This window comes from Typopeltis vanoorti, chromosome 8, assembly GCF_054136105.1.
Source record: "Typopeltis vanoorti isolate ZY-2024b chromosome 8, IOZ_Tvanoo_1.0, whole genome shotgun sequence".
NCBI lineage: Eukaryota > Metazoa > Arthropoda > Arachnida > Uropygi > Thelyphonidae > Typopeltis > Typopeltis vanoorti.
The window spans coordinates 152,882,499-152,903,582 of record NC_143556.1 but is presented as its reverse complement, the minus strand read 5'-3'; the positions used below and the strand labels follow the sequence as shown (position 1 = coordinate 152,903,582).

Here is a 21,084-nt window from a genome sequence, read left to right as displayed (position 1 = left end):
GGGCACATCGCCAAAATTGTGAAGACAACACAAAGACTTCTGGGAATGATGCGGAGGACACTGACGTGTAGAAGTAGGGAGATTCTTGTTCCATTGTATAAGGCTTTGATTAGGTTACACATGGACTATTGTGCCCAGATTTGGTCACCTGGTTTTCAGAAGGATGAAGAGATGTTGGAAAGGGTCCAAAGGCGACTGACTAAGGTAGTTTCTGACCTCTGGAATGTCGAGTATGAGGAAAGATTGAAAAGATGTGATTTGCAGAGTCTAGTGGAGAGAAGGAAGAGGGGAGATATGATAGAGACCTACAAGTTGGTAAGGGGTTGTTATAGGATCAATGGTGGAGAAGTTCTACAGAAAATAGTGGGAGATCAGGGGAGAATCAGAGGTCATCCCTGGAAACTGTATAAAGAGGGTGTGAGCGGGGGAGTGAGAGGCAGGTTTTTTTCGTGCAGAGTTGTGAGTGATTGGAATGCCTTGTCTGAGAGTGTGGTGTCTGCAAGGAGTTTGAATGTGTTTAAGACACGGTATGATGAGATGTGTGTGAGATAAAAGGACCTCCTAGATAAGTCTTTGACTCCATGAGGTCTTGTTTAACAATAATAATAATAACAATAAACGGGCGTTTTCATGTTGGTAATATTTTGTATACACACGCACTGTATAGAATATTTTATATATATGTATATATAATTAACATGTAATGAAAGTGCTCAAATATTGCTTGATGTAATTTTTTTTGCTCTCTGTGGATTTTATTCTGATAATTTTTTTTTTAACATTTCAGAGTAGTTCGGGTGGTTTTACAAGATGGTTTTCTACTAGAAAAAAGGAATATGAGCTTGAAAAATGTGTTGGTAAATTCAGTAGCAGGAATTCTCAAGGTTTGTATTTAATGTTCGCTGTATATTTTCAGCTAAAAAAAAAATGGGGGTGGGGTGGGGCATTATTTGGCATTGGGGAGGGAGTCTTAAAGCTTTAGGTATTATTTGTAAAGTAGCTGTAGCCCTACTACCAGAATATTGATGCAGAAAATTTGTATTTTCAAGAAAAATATTAGATTTTCTAATATTTTATATTTTAAATAAAATGTGTCTGTCACTACAAAACATGAGACATCCTGGACCTAAAATATGGCAGTGCTGGGGGGGGGGGGGGGGGGGATAAGTAGTTAGAAAGAAGAGAGGAAATGCTTTTCTTGAAGACCTGAGGAATGTATTCATTGGGGAGAAATAGCATGAGTAAGACTGTTCTAGAGAGCAGAAGGCAGAGGAAAAAAAAGAGTTGGTTTGATGAGTTTGGAATTGAACTGTATATGGCTGTTGACTAGCAGCTGCTCTTGTTCATAGATGATTACAAGAAAGTGGAGAGAGATCATAGTGGCCAGTTGAGTGGAGTGGCCTCCATGGAAAAATACCTATAGTAAAGATATAATACAGGAAGAGAGCATCTATTTGAAAGCATCTGGAGGGAACCAGTGAGGTAAGGATTGTCAGTTAAACAAATTGCTCACTTCTCAATACAGGCAAGCATTCTGAGGGAGTTCTTAGGAGCACCACCTCAAATGTTGAAATAGTATTTCAATGTCAGGCGAATTTGAGCTTTAGATTAATAGTTAATCAAGGTGATGTGTATAGTTGCAAGATGATTTAAATAGGCTGTCAGTATGGGAAAAAGATAATGGTGTCAGTTTAATATGAAAAAATGTAATGTTTTGCATTTTGCGATAAATAGATTACAAACTAGATACCACATGGATGGAACTACACTCCAGGAAATAGGTGAAGCCAAGGATTTTGGTAGTAGATAGAGTTGAAGTTTAGAGGCACACTGCTAAATTCTCCAAGGTAGCCCATAAGATTACTTGGCTAGAACACAACAACAAGTAGAGATAAGAAAGTTGCTGTTTCTCTTTGTAAGACCTTGACACATCTGAATTTCTGTGCTCAGGTCTTGTCACCTGGGTTTCTTGGGGATGAAGAATTTGTGCAGAGGATCTAGAATCGAATGACTAAGATGGTGAGTGGCCTTTGGAATGCTCCCTATGAGGATAGATTGAGTGTTTGTGGGATGCAGAAGTTGGTTGTTAGGTAAAAAAAGGAGGTCATCCCTTGAAGTTAAGTTAGCAGCATGGTTAGTAGAATGAATGGGGTTGCCAATTCCCTGTTGTTAATGGGTTTAAGGAGAGGTATGGTAGATATTGTGTGGATAACTTGGGTCTCTCACAATGATATTTAGACTCCATAGCTACTCATACAATAATAATAATAATAATAATGAAGTATCAGGAGTTGAATGGGAAAAAAGAACTATGTTGGAACAAAAGAGAATTTTGAAAGCTGCAGAGACTATGGACCTGATATGCTTATGCCAGGTAGGTTAGATCTGAAATTTAACTAAAGAAGAGAAACCTGATCGTGATTAGCAAACAAATTTTTGCCAAAAATGAAGGAGAACGAGACATTTGGTGTCTTCACAGTATTAAAATTTACCAGTTTATATACACCCTATTTGAGAATTATTATGGAACAATATTAAGGGGTGCTTAAGGGTCAAAGGTGTATATAACTGAAAGAAAACCTCCAAATAACCATTAAAGGAATGTGGAGAACCAACCAGGGCTTCTGACCTAATGTCCAATCCTCACCTTCTCGTGGTGCACCCTGTTGGGTATCTACCTGGATACTGAACGAACGAGGATGGGCTGGCAATTTGGGATTTAGCTGACCAAATTGTATTCTTATAGGTTAAACCAAAATAAAAATTGATGGTACAACATGACCAAATTTAATGCAGACTAGGGTGTCTTCACAGTATTAAAATTTACCAGTTTATATACACCCTATTTGAGAATTATTATGGAACAATATTAAGGGGTGCTTAAGGGTCAAAGGTGTATATAACTGAAAGGAAACCTCCAAATAACCATTAAAGGAATGTGGAGAACCAACCAGGGCTTCTGACCTAATGTCCAATCCTCACCTTCTTGTGGTGCACCCTGTTGGGTATCTACCTGGATACTGAACGAACGAGGATGGGCTGGCAATTTGGGATTTAGCTGACCAAATTGTATTCTTATAGGTTAAACCAAAATTAAAATTGATGGTACAACATGACCAAATTTAATGCAGACTAGGGCGTCGCTCGTTTAAACAAGGCCCCTGTTGTTTTCTCTAGGGAACCAGGGCGAACAGCAAAAAGTCAGCTACTGGAACAAATCTGAAAACACACCCCAACTCAACATCACCAGAGTTAAAGATCGGTACTATCAACATAAGAAGCCTGAATGGCAAAGAAATGGAGCTAGCTGAGGAATTAGATAAGTACCAAATCGACATAATAGGGGTGACTGAAACAAAAAAGACAAAAACTGGTGAGATCTTTCTGAGCAATAAATACAAAATGTTATATTTAGGCAATGACAATCAAGGAAAAGAAGGAGTAGACATAGTATTCAACACAAAATACAAGGCTAATCTTCTTGAATGGCAGTCAGTCTCAAGTTGAGGTAATGTGGACAAATATGAGAATGGGGAACTGGACAATGAGACTTATTTGTGCCTATGGTCCACAGAAGGTTCTACTAAGGTAGAAGTGGAGGAATTTTTTGATGCTTTAGAAAAAGCAACTGACACAATGAAAAAGGAAAAGTTGGTCCTTGTTGGGGATCTAAATAGCAGAGTAGGAAATGATTGTGAGATATACAAAATATACTTTTCTCCAAATTTTCCCAAAAGTATTTTGGGAAAATTTGGAGAAAAGAGCAAAGCTAATAATAATGGCAAATATCTGTTGGATTTCTGTTCAGGACATGGACTGGTTATTACTAACACCATGTTCCAACAATAAAATGTGCACAAATTCACACGGAGAGAAGGGCCAAGGAATAAGAGAAGTCTCATTGACTATGTTATTGTTCATAGTGATGTTTTCTCCCTGGTGCAGGACACCAGAGTGTACAGAGGATTTGAAATTGGAAGTGATCACTATTTAGTCTTGAGCAGGATAAAATTGAATTTCATATTGAAAAGAATAACATGTAAGAAAGTTTTAAACAGAATAAAAGTTGAGCAGCTCTCAGATGTGAACTGTAGACTAAAATACACAAAGATTATTGAAGAAAAAATGAAAGAGTTTGAGAACAGGAATCAAACCTTGGAGATTCAGTAGCAAGCCTTGAAGAAAGCCCTGATTGATTCAGCTAGAGAGGAATGTGGTGAAGTTGTCTGCAAGGATAGAAAAATTAGAACTCCATGGTGGACACAAGAAGTTAAAGAGGCAATGAAGGAAAAGATGAAGGCATATCAAAAGTTCCTGGCAAATATGTCAGCTTGTGCTCTTAGAGAATACAGAGACGAATGCAAGAATGCTAAACACTGTGTAAAACGAGCTAAACAAAAGTCATGGGAGGACTTTGGCAAGAATATAGTAAATAAATATCAAGTTGGCAAAATATTCTGGAGGTTGTTGAAGATGCTTAGAAATGGAGGAAAGAGTGCTGTAAAAGGAGTTAGAGATGATAAAGGTGACATGAAAACAGAGAAAAAGATATCCTTGAAGTATGGAGTAATTACTTTGAAAAACTGCTAAATGAAACAAGCAGTGATAGCACAGTGGTAAAAAACACTCAACAGGCATACAGTCAGGAATACATATCCATACTTGAAGTAGAAAAAGCCATCTTGCCAAAGTCCTCATGGGAGGACTTTGTCAAGAATATAGTAAATAAATATCAAGTTGGCAAAATATTCTGGAGGTTGTTGAAGATGCTTAGAAATGGAGGAAAGAGTGCTGTAAAAGGAGTTAGAGATGATAAAGGTGACATGAAAACAGAGAAAAAGATATCCTTGAAGTATGGAGTAATTACTTTGAAAAACTGCTAAATGAAACAAGCAGTGATAGCACAGTGGTAAAAAACACTCAACAGGCATACAGTCAGGAATACATATCCATACTTGAAGTAGAAAAAGCCATCAGAGACTTGAAATGTGGAAAGGCAGCAGGAGTGGATGATATTCGAACAGAAATGCTGAAGTATGGTGGTATAAAAGTCTTTCAGTGGCTGCACTGTAGTTCAGAAAGCCTGGACAGAGGGACGAAATCCCAATGATTGGAGTAGAGCTCTAATAGTACCCATATATAAAAAGGAAAATAAAACTGAATGTGAGAATTACAGAGGTATTTCCCTACTGAGTGTTCCTGGCAAGATCTATGCAAGTATACTTGAGAAACAGTTGAGAAGAATTCTGGAAGAAAGTTTGGTGAAGAACAAGCAGAATTCAGGCCAAATAGAGTCTTTAAGGATTAGATCTTCACTTTACGACAAATAGTCGAGAAAGCATGGGAATATAACAAAGATCTGTATTTAAGTTTTGTAGATCTAGAAAAAGCATATGACAAGGTGCCAAGAGAGAAGCTAATCAATATGCTACAGTTATATGGTGTCAATGCGGGCATTATATCAAGCAATACTTAGTCTTTATTTGAGTTGTAAGTCAGCAGTTAGAATTGAAGAAAGTACAGGAAGATGGTTTAATGTTAAATCTGGTGTGAGACAAGGATGTACATTATCTCCTCTGTTATTCATTATCTCTATGGATCCCATTATGAAGGAAAGTGGTATTAAAAATGATATCAAACTTGGAAATGTTAATGTCAGCTCTTTGCTTTATGCGGATGATGTTATACTTCTAAATAAATCCGCTACAAGTCTGCAAGATTCTCTGACTAAATTGAATTACTGTTGTAATAGATACAGTATGAAGGTCAGCAATAAAAAGACAAAGACAATGAAAATAGGCAGAATCATTGAAAATGTCAACTGTGTTCTGAATGGAGAACCTGTGGAACAAGTAAAACATTTCAGCTACTTAGGCACGATTTTTAGTGAAGATGGTAAATTCAATATAGACATAAACAACAAAATCAGCAAACCTGGTATGGTGGGAAGTCAATTGAATAAATTCATATGGAATAAGAGAGAAATTAGTCAGAACACTAAATTAGCTGTATACAAGACAGTGTTCAAACCAGTTTTAAGTCATGGATCTGAGAGCTGGGTCAGAAGTAAAACACTTGACGATAGTCTAGAGACCGCAGATATGAGAGTCCTGAGAAAGATTAGAGGCGTGAACAGATGGCATCAATGGCAATATCATATTAAAAACGAGGATATTAGGAAAGAACTCGACATTGTCAGCATCCAGGAATGCGTTAGCATAGCTAATCTCAGATGGTATAGTCTCTTAAACAGAATGGGTGAAGAAAAATTAGCAAAACAAGTGTTCTCTGCCAGGTTGGCAGCAAAACGACTCAGAGGAAAGAGGAAGACCAAGAGATAGGTGGATTGATACAGTACAAAGTTCCTTAGACGATAGAAATATAAAATCTGATAATGTTGGAGTCTTGACTAGTAACAGACTGATTTGGAGGAAAATTGTAGATAGGAAGTTAGTAATGATGTAATTGTTTTCATGTAGTACCACCATATCCTGTATGCTCCTTGAGGGTACATGTCAGGAATTTGATGATGATGGAACAATATTAATGGCATTGGTTAGAGAAGATCTTGAAGCTTCAATTTCCTGATAGAATGATGAATGACCAGAGAGAAAGCATGACCATCCATTCACAAAGGGAAGGAGGAATACTGTAAGATGATAGCTTGGTAAGAAAGCCGTGATGTCAGACTTGATCACATGCCTTAGAAATATCATAAGTGACCACTCGACTTTCTGTGAAGTTTTCCATGACCTGTATCCAGAGGTGGATGAATTTGGCTCTGGGATCTGCTGAGGAATTGACAATGGCTGAATTCATATTGTTGATCACTAAGTAATTGTTGAGTGTGCAGTATAGTAGTTGGCTGTTGATGACCTTTTCCATTATATTTGAGAGTTAGTAGAGTAGAGTAGGCAGTAGCTTGATGGTTGACTTTCATCTCCGTTTTGGGAACACACAGGAGAAAAGTTTGCTTGCAAGCTATTGGATAGATGCTTGATGAGTATGAAAGCTTAAAGCGACACTACAAGTTTGGTGCAATTTCTAGAGCATACGTTTTCAGTATAACTGGAGGAATATCATCAGGAGGAGACTTATTAGTTTCTAGACTACTGAGTATTTTTCTGATGTACTTCTAGCAAAATATTAGGGGAGACATAATGTGAACTATTTGTGCAATAATAGGAGATCTGTCTTGATCAGGAGACTGACTCCCCTCTGTGTGGACAGTGTGTTTGCAACTCTGTCACACTCACTGCATGAGCCACTTCCTTTTTATCTCTTCCTTGCCAAACACAATGAATCACAACTGAATGGTCCATACGGTTAGCCTAGTGGCTATGTGCTTCGTAACAATATGCTTGGGGAAGGAGTGTCTGGTTCGATTCCCATCAACGACGCGAGGAGCTTAAGGATCTTCCTTAGCCATAACCAAGTTAGCCGGTCTTGGGCGTGGGCAGCAGGGTTTTTTCCACCAGTTTATCTGGGGGGGGGGGGTTTCATCCCGCAAGCAGCAAACCGCCCCCGTAAACACACATGGATCTACAGTCATAAATACTTAACTCCCTCATGAGGGGGCTCAGTTCGTCCCAGTAGGGACGGGGGAGAAATAGGGAGGAAACTCCATACGAATAAATAAATAAATAAACAACTGAATGAAATGTGTTTTTACTGCAGATCTCAAAATTTCTCCCACACAAAATAGTTCTAAAAAACAAAAATCCTATCAAAAAAATCACAAAAGACAACAGAAATCCAACAAAACAATCCACTAACACTAATTCTTACCAAAAATAAATTTTTTTTTTCCACATCTATTTCACCAGCATTCATGGCCTAAACAGCAATATAAATGATGATCACCACCACTTACACTCATCTAAACCGGAACTACTATTCCTTTAAGAACCCCAACTGGCAACCTAAACATAGCCACTGTGTTTAGATTGCCCAAACTACACATTACACTGCTCTTTCCATCACAAGGGTGACACTTGTGCATTCATGAGAACTGACATACCATGCCAGAGGCTGCAAATCCTTGAATCCCCACTGTTTGATCTACTTTATCTTAAAATTTCTCTATCAAACCAACCTACCCTTTTTATATGTGCCTGCTGTCGCTCTCCAAACTCTTTCAACCACTCTGACCTCTTTATCTTTCTCTCTCTAAAGCTCAACTTTTTGCAGTCTAAGTACCCTAATAGTGAGGTCATCCTTCTTGAGGATGACCTCACTTCACTGTCCACTACTCATATTGACTCCCCTACTCCAGTTTCATTGATCAAGAAGGCAGGGATGATGAGGTGTTTGCCATCAGCAATGACCTATCTGAGATCATCAATCTTCCCACCAAAATACCAGATAATCCCCTCCAATTTGTCAACACATTTAACCTCTTCCTGGTATTATTATTATTATTATTCATGACACCTCCAAGGAGTCCGAAAACTCCTCGCAGGAGGACACCTACTGTACAACTCTGTCTCCACTGCTACACAGAACCTCTACTACCAATGCCATCTACTGCCCACAACAGCTATTTTTTTTTGTCTGTAAATTGTGTGTGTTTTGAAGGGCTGATTTGTCTGTATGCAGGATGAAAAACCTGAGTTTCTTGGAGAAAAACCCTGTTACCTCCGTATGAGATCGGCTAACTCACTTTCAATTGAAAAAGTCCATATGAAGATATCTCCCGTCATGACGAGAATCTAACTTATTCCTTTTCTAATAAAAAGTCGCAATACTGTGGTTGTTGGTTCTCCTCTTGGAAACTTAGACCACAACCTCATACAAGTCTCTTTTGCTGAACAACCTACACCTACCAGTTCACAGTCTCCTGTCCGGCACTATAAGGGTGCTAACTGGGAGGACCTCCATGACTTCTATTCCTCCTCCTCCCCATGTGCCAACTACTGCTTAAGATCTTTTGATCCAAACACCTGCTCAGACCAAATAATAGAAATCATCCTCACAGAAATTAAGGCTTTCATTCCCAATTCCACTCCAGATTCTCACCCACCACCCAAGCCTTTGTTCACACAAAAAGTGTGCCAATGCTGTAAAAGAAAAAACTTCTGCTTGCCATAATTGGCTCAAGACCAAAACTCCATGCAGCTCTCTCTGCCTATACTGCAGCAGTTGCAAAAGAATCATCACCAAGTCCAGGTCAGACTTTGAAGGGGCCAAATGCTGCAAACTCACTTCCTGCCAAAATGACAGTTGCTCCTTCTGGTCCAAGGCCATTGGGCACAACTTCTGCCAACCCAGGTTTCCATCACTCTCACATTCAGATGGTGCTGTAATCACCTCACGAAAAGACAAGGCCAACTTACTTACCATAGTTGCCAGCATATAAGATGCACTTTTTTTCTTTGAAAATAGGTGTGAAAAACAGGGTACATCTTATACGCCAATACTCAGTTTTTTATTACTTTCATTTCTGGAAATTTTTCTCTGTTCCGAGTTACACGATTTCTTTCTTGCTTCCTTGTGGTGTGTTGAGAGCATTCCAGTTACGTAGAGTTCAGCGAATGTGCATGCTCTGTCATCAACGATCACAGCTGTTAAATCACAGATATACCATTAAATTTTCTCAAAATTTCTTGGCAAATTATGGCTGAAAAACATCGGCATTGCTACAATATTGCACACAAGATACGTGTGATTGCATATGCTAAAGAACATGAAAAAAGGGTTGCAGAGAGGCATTTCGGCCTCCCCCCAACTTAGAAAATGATAAGAACTTGGCAGAATCAGGAAGATGATCTAAAAAAAAAAAACAACTCACAGTAAACATAACCTACGAAGTGGAACTGCAAAATGGCCAGAACTTAAAGCAGAACTGAATACTTAGATTTTAGACCACAGAAAAGCAGGACTTTCAGTGATACAAAAATGACTATTCATCAAGTGAAAGCCACTAACAGAGGGATCGCCAACTTTACTGGATCAACATCGTGGTGTTTAAGATTCATGAAGAGAAACCAGCTATGTATGCAGACTAAAACAAAAATATCACAAAAGATGCCAGCTGAATATGAAAAAAAAATTATTCAATTTCATCGATTCGTCATTAACGCAAGGAAACGGAAAAATTTTGAACTTGTGCGAATAGGAAACATGGACGAGGTTCTACTGACTTTTGATGTGCCTCAAATAAAACTAGATTCGAAGGGCACAAAAAGTGTTACTGTTAAAACTTCAGCTGATCTACTGCTGATCTTCTTGTTTTCACCATCCACTTCTGGAATCAAGCCATGAAGAAATTTGGAGAAACATGATTGCCCTTGACATTTCAAAGGCATTCGATAAGGTTTGGCACAGGGCTTACATAACAAATTGCTGTCGTATGGTCTGCCTTCCTCATTCTGCAACTGGATCGCCAACTTTTTCACTGGTCATTCACTACATGTCATGGTGGGACAGTTCACTCTCCTCAGATTTCCCCTCCAATGCAGGAGTACCCCAGGGTTCTGTTCTTTTACCCACTCTCTTCCTCTTGTATATAAATGACTTGCTCTCCCAGACTTCCAATCCTATCCACAGCTTTGCTGATGCAGCATACTCCATTCCTCCTTTTTATTTGACAAAGCTCTTAGTGCTCAAGTATTAGAATCTGCAAGATCTACCATGACCAAGGACCTGAACTCAGATCTCCTAGCTATATCCCAGTGGGACAAGGACAACCTTGCAAACTTCAGTGCCACCGGAACCCAGTTCTGTCTGATCTCTTGTAAGTAGCATCCCTTCCCCTTACCTTTAGTAATACTGGAATATACAAATGAGATCAGATTTCTTATCTTGGACTGACTTCACCGCTGATCCTGGCACAACCATAATTCAATTATAGCTTCTGCAGCCTCCAAAAATCTTGGTGTAATTTTTTGCACATAACACTACTTCACAGCTGCTAACTCCATAGAAAGCCCAAATCTTCCCCAGCCATGGAATATTACTCCCATATTTGGGGTGGTGTGCACTAAAATCCCCTCTAAGATTGCCCAATTCTATTCAGAAGAGGGCAGTCTAGCTTATTAATGATCCCTCTCTCACAACAAATTCACTTCAATCCCTCTCTCACAGATGTTCAGGTTCTGCTTTGTGCCTCTTCTACAGATACTTTCATGGACAGTGCTCTGCTGAATTGGCCACTATTATTCCCGAACTCTCCTCCAAAATCATTAAAACAAGAACTACTGTTAACCAATACCCTTTTACAGTTCATTTGGAAACTCACTGAACCAACTTCACTGTCTCCTCTTTTATTCCATTTATCTCTGTCTTTTGGAACAGTTCTCCCCCCCCCCATCCCATGCTGTCTTCCCAAAGATTACTACCTTCAGCTGTTCAAGCAAAATGTGAATAGACTCCTCCTTTCTTCTATTCTAGAAGGCATTGTTTTCTAGAAGGATTAGTTGCCATTTTCCTGCCAGATAGAATTTTAAAAATAAACTCATAACTAAAATTTACTGCAATAATGCTATTAGGCACCACTGGAGGAGATTTTTTCATTTGTAATTTTATGGTATAATTCACAATGCCAAAGGAACAAAACATATGTGATATTTATTTATTTAGTTGCCAATATTTGCTGGTTTTTTTACTCAGTATCTGCAGAGCACAAAATTGTAAACATCACAAATCAGTTATTAGTGGAAACAGGTTTTTAAAAATTATAACAGATAACACAAAGACTAAATACCTAATTCAGTGTTGTCTGTTTTTAGATAAAGAGAATTTTACAAGTATTAAGTTGATCCTAAATTAACTGTGTGTCAGACTTTGGGTAAATTAATACAGCCATACTTGATGAGATCTGGGGAATGCTTGACGGCTGCTACTAATTTTAAAAATGTGCTCTCCAACTTGTAATATGTTGTAACACTTTATTTTTCTTCTGTCTAATCCTTTGTGAAAGGGTAACATCCATAACATTGTTGGTGAATGTATTTACCAAATGTCAGCTGATCTTCCTAATCTGGTATGTATGCTTAAACATTGATAATCACTCATGTTGTTATCTAGAGAAGATGACATGTCCAAAGATAATAATTACTAACTAAATTTATTTAGCTAATAAATTATTAAGCCAATATATTGCCATAGTCAGTGCATCTTCATGGACACAATGATATTCAACTAAGCACATGCACAAAGCATATTAGCAGAAAGACAAACATTGATTATGTAAGGTGGGATCCTACAGTCCTACTGGTGCTCTTTATGGGTACAGTGATGGTATCTTGTTGAAGGTCTCAAGATAATGGTCTCCCATATTTTTGGCTAAGTGAGGCATAAAATTTGTTCTGATTCAACAAATGTTGTAATGCTTGGGTAGATTCTAGAAATAGTTTTGGAGAGACTATTTCGGGAATCCAGTTCTAATTTTCTATTCTATTTATATTTGCTTCGGTATAAAAGAGTGGGTTGTTCCACTGGTTCTGGTGATTTGTATCTCTGGTTAGTGCAGGTACATAGTTTCTGTGTTCCTCCAGACAGATATTGTTCTTCCTGTTTCTCCAAAGTACAAATGTTTGCAGGAGCAATAGAAGCTGTAGATCCCAATGAGATGAGAGGGCTTGTGGTAAGAGGATAAGGGTATCTGATTTTTAGTATGGCTTGAAGGAATCTCAATATCATACCTTTTTAGAATACATGTAATTTTTTGAGGTGTCCTAGGAGTTTGTGGATTCTGGATTTTGAGTAGGGAATGGGCAGAGAGTTCTGTTGATTTAGAGAAGGAGAAAGCCAGTGTCTAAAGAAAAAAGTGTCCCGGATGTTGAGTTCTGTGCAGAGACTGACCACACTAGCCTCTCCACAAAATACACTCACATCCAGGACATTTTTTTAGCCAATGGCTTCACAAAATGAACAGATCTAAATAAATATAGAGCTAAATAAAGAAAGTTAATAATTATATCTAGACATGTTTTCTCCACTAAACATCAATATGAACACTCTTATTTTCCTGTCTGTCCATAGTAAGCCATTTCACAAGTACATGGCACTCCTGGATGTGATTAAGGATATAGTTTGCCCTTAAGTGAATGAAACGAGGTTGCTTGTTTGATATGTTTTGATTTAATGTGGAGCTCATATTTTTGGATGACACATAACTAAAAGTTTAACATCTTAGAATTTGATATGTTTATTGGTTTTTTCCATAATCTGATCAATACAGATGTGATGACTAAGAGTGAAGATAACATGCACCCTTTTCTTAAAGCTGAGTTTACATTAAACCATCTTCGCGTACCTCAGTTATAATTGCTTGCTTATAATTTAAGGACAGTCTGTGTATTGTGCTTTGTAACATCCTTTCCCCATATAACTGTAGCCCCCTTTGAATAGTTTTCTCTTTATGCCTTGTTGTATGCCTTTTCTATATTTATCAGTCATAAATACAGATCCTCGTTATACAGGGGTGTCTGAGCTAGAGGTATCCAAAAATAATGGCTTATAATATGAGAACCACTCATTATATTTTCTCAAATTAAAGCTCATTCGATAGGAAATCTCTGCAGGATTTTTTTTGTCACACTTTGAAGGTCACAAATGCTCATGCATGCACAGAAAAGGCATAAGAACAGCTATTGCCTCAGTTGAGATGTGGATGCCACAGCGGAAGGTGCAGTGTACTGCACCTTCCTTTAGTTAGCTGAATTTAAATCAGTTATGCGTGTTTGGCAAGGTGCACAATTGGAATGGAATGTGGATCCCCCCCCCCCCCCCCCCCCCCCCACACACACACATGAAAATCGATTCTTCAGTAGGATAAGATACTAAAAGAGATGGGAAATTTGGTTTCACATACTGGGAAACAACCAAGAAAATCGTGTGACCGATGAGACTGTGGGTCAGGTGTGTGCATCATTCTCTAGGAGTCCACTTAAGTCAATTAGACATACTTGTAATGAATTGCAGATTCCTCATTCAAATGTTCATGACATTATTCAGAAACATCTCCATTTACGTGCATGCAAACTTCAACTTCTTCAACCCCTTCAGCCAGATGATTACTGCTTGAGAGCTGATTTCAGCTGATATGATCAGCCATCTCAATGACAGTCTAAATCAATACTAAAGATACTAAAAGTTATGGGAAATATTGTTTCACATACTGGGAAACAACCAAAAAAATCGTGTGACCGATGAGACTGGGTCGGTGTGTGCATCATTCTCTAGGAGCCTACATAAGTCAATTAGACATGCTTGTAATGAACTGCAGATTCCTTATTCAAATGTTCATGACATTATTCATAAACATCTCCATTTGTGTCTGCAAATGCTTGTATTAACATTTTGAGCTATACTGCAAATGAAATGAGAAAAACATTAATAAACAATATACTGAATTCCAAGAACAAAATATCGTTACTTATTGATGAATTGACAACTGATAGTAACACAACAACATTGATTGTTATTGTTCGTGTAGTTCTTCCTGAACTTTCAGCTCCTGTGAATCTTTTCCTAGATTTGATCAAATTATGAGATGTAACTGCTAGATGAATTCTAAACTCTTTAATTAGTCATCTTGAGTGTTTAGGATTATCTGAAGATTACTTAAAGGAGTATTTATTGTCTGTAACTTGTGATGGTGTTTGGTGTGCGTAATAGTGTAAGAAGGCTAATGCACAAGAAGTTTCCTAGTGTTATTTTCTGGTTGTGCTAGCCATTGCCTTGAATTGTCTGTTAGTGACACAGTAAACAATGTGACAGGAGTGAATCACTTTAAGAGTTTCATAGACAAACTTTATGTGACTTATCATGCTTCACCTAAGAATGCTAGGGAACTACAGGAATGTGCAGCAACTCTAGAACTTCAGCTTCTTAAAATTGGCAGAATTTTAAGCACTCGCTGGGTTGCATCTAGCTTTCACACTGTTTCTGCAGTGCGGCAAGACTTTGAACCCCTCATCTATCACTTTCTGGAGGCAGAAGAAGCAAAACAGATCGCTTTCTTTATGAGGGTCTTTTAAGAAAAATAACGTCATGCGAGTTTGTTCTTGATTTGGGCCTTATGCGTGATGCTCTCCAAGAACTTAGTGAACTAAGTCTAGCTTTGAAAGAGAGAAATATTGACTTGTACAAAGCAGACAGGAAGATAAAGAATACATTTCAACGTTTTGAAGAAAGAATTGAAATTCCTGGTCCATACGACAGTATTTCTCTTCAAAGTCAGAAGAACATGAAGTTCAAAGGGATTGAGCTCCACAAAAATGAAAGACACAGTTCTTCAATAAGTTCATCTGCTTTCTATATCTGAAAGAAGCTGTTGGAAACTATCTGCTTGAAGGAGATGATGTTGATTTGCCTGAATGTGCTAAGATTTTAGATTCCAAGTATTGGCCAGAAAATCCTGGGAAGCATCTGACATTTGGTGAAGCTGAAATTAAAAAGTTAGCATGCAAATTTCGCTTAAATGAAAGAGCAGCAGTTAGTGGTTTCCATGAATATCTTCAAGAAAATAAAGTGCTGGATATACTACTTCCTCTAAAGACACTTTGGGCCCAATTACAATATCTTCCAGTGAATGTGAAAGGGGTTTCTCTCAGAAGAATCTTTTTAGTAACTTCATCCAGGTCATATTTGCCTGTACAGACAACTTCTGCACTTGATGTTCATCAGTATAGTAGGACCTCCTCTCACTCAGTTCAATCTTAGCAAATATGTGGACTCATGGCTGCTTTGAGGTCATCATTCTGCAGTTGATACCAAAAGCAAGAGGCGATCTAGAGATATAGAGGGTATATCGGAGGATATGTTAAAAGTGTGGAAGTTGCTGTAATAACATCTTCATGGTGAGTACCGGCACCCTTTTTTCCAGAAAAAAAAGCACTGACTACAACCAAAATACTATCAACAAAATTCTTCACAAGATTCCACTTAAAAGCATAATAAACTAGATTACAATAAAACTGTAGCCATTCCATACACTAAAGGTATATCAGATAAAATAAACAGAATACTACAGAAATACATGTTTTAATGCCACCTTGAAAACTTTTGCAAAATTAAAAAACTAATTCATCACAGTGCTGTTCACTATGTAACACTAAAAGAATGAACCAAAATACATTTGCAGAGAGGGTGATGATGTTGGTAGGAAATTTGTCTTGTAAGAGAAGAACTATGTGAATGGGACATTTGTGGAAAGGGCAGTTATGTCATAACTGATTAATATGTTTGTTGTTGAGTGTGACATTCTTAATTTTGAGTAGGAAATGTTTCACATTTTTATATAGGAAAGGGAATTATCTATCAACTCCTTGAGTGACATTGCCATTTTATTGACTAACTGAAAATTGGAGCAGTCAGTTTCTTTAACCATCAGCCATAGTGATACGTTATTGTTATGTATTTTTGGAAGATCATAAATTCTGGAAGTACTCGCATATTGTGGAAGTTTCTATCGGTCACATGGTTACTGACTTAAATAATTCTGCTGTTTTCTTTTTAATCCATCTGTCAGATTATTGTTCACTGATTGGTATGTTTTATTATTAGATAAGCTCTTCTGTAGTGCAATTAGAAGAATAATGGTATATTGTGCTCTTCGATTGGAAAAGGCCTAAGTTTGATTCATTGTTACTAGAGGAATCTTTATATTGGCTTTTTTCATTTGAAGGTACGTTAGCTGATCTCATACAGAGGCAGCAAGGTTTTTTCTCGTGGAAACTATTTTTTTTCCCCCACATACAGGCAAATTGACTTTGAGAACACATGCAATCGACAGACAAAAAATACTATTGGTGGTGATGGGTGGTAGATGGCATTGATGGTTGTTGTGTGTAATAGGAGAATTAAATAGTAAGAGAGATGGTTAGATGTTGTTTAGTGGCGTTGAGTAGTGTCCTCTCGTGATAAGTCCTTGGACTCTTTAGAGGTGTCGGGTGGTAATAATAATAATGTTTCTTGAACACGTGCTATGATTAAACAAAGCAATGATTTTTGATTGTTTATGTATCTTTTTTATGACGCAAATCCTTCAACTACAGCCTAGCTTCTCTGAATGATTATTCACTTAGAACATAGATGGCGAACCTATTGCATGTCAACAATTTGCAGGTGATATCTTTTTATGCACTTATAAATTATTCAACCTTTTTTTTAATTGTTACAATACGTACAAGTTAAATTTTGTTTTACACTAGAGAGCAGCTATGGTGATGTGCATATGATTGGTGCGGTATTAACAAAAGGTCGTGCTACCCAAAGACAACCTATAATTGTTGAGTTGAAATGCTAACTCTCTTCAACCGAATTCCATTACATGTGAAACGTCATAACAACATTCACTATATATTTCTTAGTTTTAACACATTCACGACGGGGTGTCATTTATTGTTCTGACAGAACTTCTCTTTATCAATGGGCTCAACTCACAAAAAGTTTCAACCTTTGGTTGAATTTTATTGCTGCTTCTTTGCATTGAGCTGGCACAGGAACTCACACATGCATTATATGGCCTATTTCAATTCGTGGTAGAATTTTATTTGAAGTTAGCCTTTGTGATCTGTCATAATGACATCGAATATCTTCATGTAATTGAAAAACTGGACAGGAGTTTTTAGTTAGATACTGTGTTTCCGGTGGAACATGTGGTTTTGTTTGAGTCTATACAGCAGAGTTTCTGTGAGAGGGACCATGTGATGATTCATTAGTTAGTGCCGTTTTTTTCCAGCTGTCTCTAATTCCGCTATTGTTGAGAAATATATTACACAGACTGCAAAAGCCTCTATAACTTAATCAGGGACACAATAAAACCTTGTTTTTCTTGCATCTGCAGTATAATGGCTGTTGGGGAGGCTTTTGCAGTGAACCTGTGAAACATGTTGACTGCAGAAACATATTACTGTATGGAGATTCGTTAGTACGAGGTTGATAGTAGAGAATTTGACAAAATCGTACCAGCCTGGTTCGACCATTAAGGACGTAAGTGAGTCTGTTAGGGAGCAAAAGCAAAGGGTGAAAGAAATGATAGTGGTGGCAGGTATGAATGATTTGAAAAGAGATAAGATGGAAATGATAGAGGACCTGAAGGAATTGTTTGAGGTAGCAAAAGAGAAGAGTGAGAGATTTAGGATGATTAGTCTTTTGCCGTGGTATGACAGTGAAGAATTTAGAAGGAGGGCCATAATTGCAAATGACTTTATGCGTGGGTTATGCAGGATGAGTGGTGTGGAATTTGTGGACGTGTGGAGTGAGTTCGATGGTGAAAGGATCTATTTAAGATGGATGGTTTGCATTTGAATGGATTCAGTGTAAGGAGACTTGAAAAAGTGTTGTTGAATGAAGTGGATGTGCAGAATCAGGATAACTAGATTTATTAAGGGGATGGGAGTAGATTATGAAGGCCTTAGGGAGGCAGTTGAGTGTATGAATGAGTATAATATGCCCGAGCGAATAACGACAACAAATCAGAATGGGATAGTTAGTATAAGGCATCAAGGTAGGGATGGGGCTAACGGGGGGGTCTGCAATTCATGTATACTAATGCTAGGAGTATTAGGAACAAGAAGAAAGAATTTTAGCCTTGGTTGGCACTTCCAGACCACAGGTTATTGGCATTAGTGAAACATGGCTGACTGAAGATGATATAGCTAGCGGGATTGAATGTGAGGGGTATAGTGTGTTCAGGAATGACAGGGAGAATAAAATGGGGGAGGAGTATTATTGATGATAGCTGATGAGCTGCAGCCAAGGAGAATAGAAGTCGAATTGCTGGATAGAGAAAAGAGCACTTTTGAGGCCATTTGGTGTGAGATTGAGGTTAGCAGAACAAAATTACAATTGGGTGCTGCTATAGACTAGGTGATGGAAAAGATGGTGGAGATAGTATGCATAAGCAAATAGAAGAAATGAGTGGAAAGAGGATAATTATAATGGGAGATTTCAACTATGGTACCATTGATTGGAGGGAGGAGAGGACACATGGGAGGAAGGAATTGGATTTTATGCTATTATCAAGGGATAACTATCTGCAACAGCATGTAATGAAAAATGCTAGGGGTCAGAGAGTGCTTGACCTAATAATTGCATCTCAGGATTTGACTAACAAATATGACCACATTGCCCCCAATTGGTGAGAGTGATCATATGGTCTTGACTTGGAAGATGGTTAAAGGTGTGGAATTTACAATTAAGGCAGGGTACATGTGGAATTATTGGGCTGGTAAGTATGACAAACTTAGGGGTCAGAGAGTGCTTGACCTAATAATTGCATCTCAGGATTTGACTAACAAATATGACCACATTGCCCCCAATTGGTGAGAGTGATCATATGGTCTTGACTTGGAAGATGGTTAAAGGTGTGGAATTTACAATTAAGGCAGGGTACATGTGGAATTATTGGGCTGGTAAGTATGACAAACTTAGGAGTTTGATTGGTTCAATGCCATGGCATGTAAAACTGCAAGGGCTGGATGTTGATAGTGGGAGGCGGTTAAGCAGTGTTTGCAGGAGGCAATGGCTAACTGTATACCTAGAGTCCAAATAATAAATCAAGTAGGGATTAAATGGATGAATAACACCATTAAGCTCGAGCTGCAAAAAAAAGAAACAACTGTGGAGGGAATTTACGGAGAAAGGTGACCTGCAGGCACATGAACGGTGTAAAGCCCAGGCCAGAAGGGTAACAAGTGTGGTAAGAAAAGCAAAAGTGGATTATGAAAGAACATTAGCCATGCAGGCTAAAAAGAATCCCAAACAGTTTTTTCTATATGTTGCAATTAAAAGAAAAAATGTATACGGCAGATTGATTTTAAAGAATGCCGATGGTAGGGAGGTAACCGAATCAGTTGATATAGTAGAATTACTGAGTGAGCACTTTGCAAGAGTATGTCATCCAGGTGGTGACATTGCAGAAATGGTAGAACCAACAGCTTATACGGGAATCGTGGTGAATGAATTGGAGGTAAATAGTCTATTACAAAACCTCAATGTCAATTCATCTGCGGGATTGGATGGTATACCAGCTCGTGTTGTATGAGAAGTGGCTAAAGAATTGTCAGTGCCTTTGACCATTTTGTTTAATTTGAGTCTCGGGTCTGGGTTTGTCCCATGGGGGGGTGGAAAGAGGGGAAAATAGTTCCACTGCATAAAGGAGGTCCAAGACTACTGTTGAAAATTACCGGCCGATCAGCATATCAGGAATTGTTGTCAAGGTCTTGGAGAAAATAGTCAAGAGGAAAATAGAAGATCGGATAGATGAAAATGGGATACTGTATGCAGGACAGCATGGTTTTGCGAAGGTTAGATCATGCCTCAGTAACTTGCTCATGTTCTATAACACAGTGACGGCTGAACTGGATAAGGGTAATGGGTTTACAGTGATTCTACTGGGCCTTGCTAAAGCCTTTGATAGGATACCACATGGAATTCTAATCAGTAAACTGCAGCATGTGAGAATGGATATAGGGTTGATGAGATGGATAGGAGGAGTGGTTGTTGGAGAGATATCAGAGAGTGGTTTGTTCAGGAGTAGAGTCCAAAAGACGGCCTGTGACTAGTGGTGTGCCGCAGGGTTCTGTTCTTGGACCACTACTGTTTAATTTGTTTATTAACGATATAGGAACGGATCTGAGAGGAACTGCACATCTGTTTGCGGATAATGCAAAGTTAGGTAGAGCAATAGTGAATGCTCAGGATGTCAAAATTTTGCAGGATAATTTGGTTTGTCTGGAGGACTGGGCTAAGGAGAATGGATGTCAGTGTAATGTGGAAAAATGTAAGGTTTTTGCATTTTGGGGTGAAAAGATTAGCAGCAGTATATCACATTGGTGGAACTGTACTCCAGGAGATTGACAAGGCCAGGGATTTGGGAGTGTTGGTGGATAGGGAGTTGAAGTTTAGAGGACACATCGCAAAAGTGGCAAAATCAGCTCATCAAATCACTTGGTTGCTGAAAAGCACTTTAATGAGCAGACACAAACAGGTTATTGTTCCTCTGTATTGAGCCTTGATAAGACCCCGTTTAGGCTACTGTGCCCAGATATGGGCACCAGGGTTTCTTCTCGATGGGGAGGAGGTGGAGAGGATCCAGAGACAAGTGACCAAGATAATAGCAGGACTGTGGAA

The 21,084-nt window shown here is 38.4% G+C and overlaps 1 protein-coding gene across 3 annotated transcripts in view; it reads left to right on the top strand.

The window, feature by feature from the left end:
• The window catches only part of LOC150104441 (uncharacterized), a 328,160-nt gene that overhangs the window by 171,769 nt on the left and 135,307 nt on the right, over positions 1 to 21,084 (top strand). For all 3 annotated transcript variants that reach the window (XM_090397017.1, XM_090397016.1, XM_090397015.1), the window contains one exon: positions 788 to 884. In XM_090397017.1, coding sequence (XP_090253143.1) covers positions 788 to 884 — 97 coding nt within the window. The remainder of the gene's footprint in view (positions 1 to 787; positions 885 to 21,084) is intronic.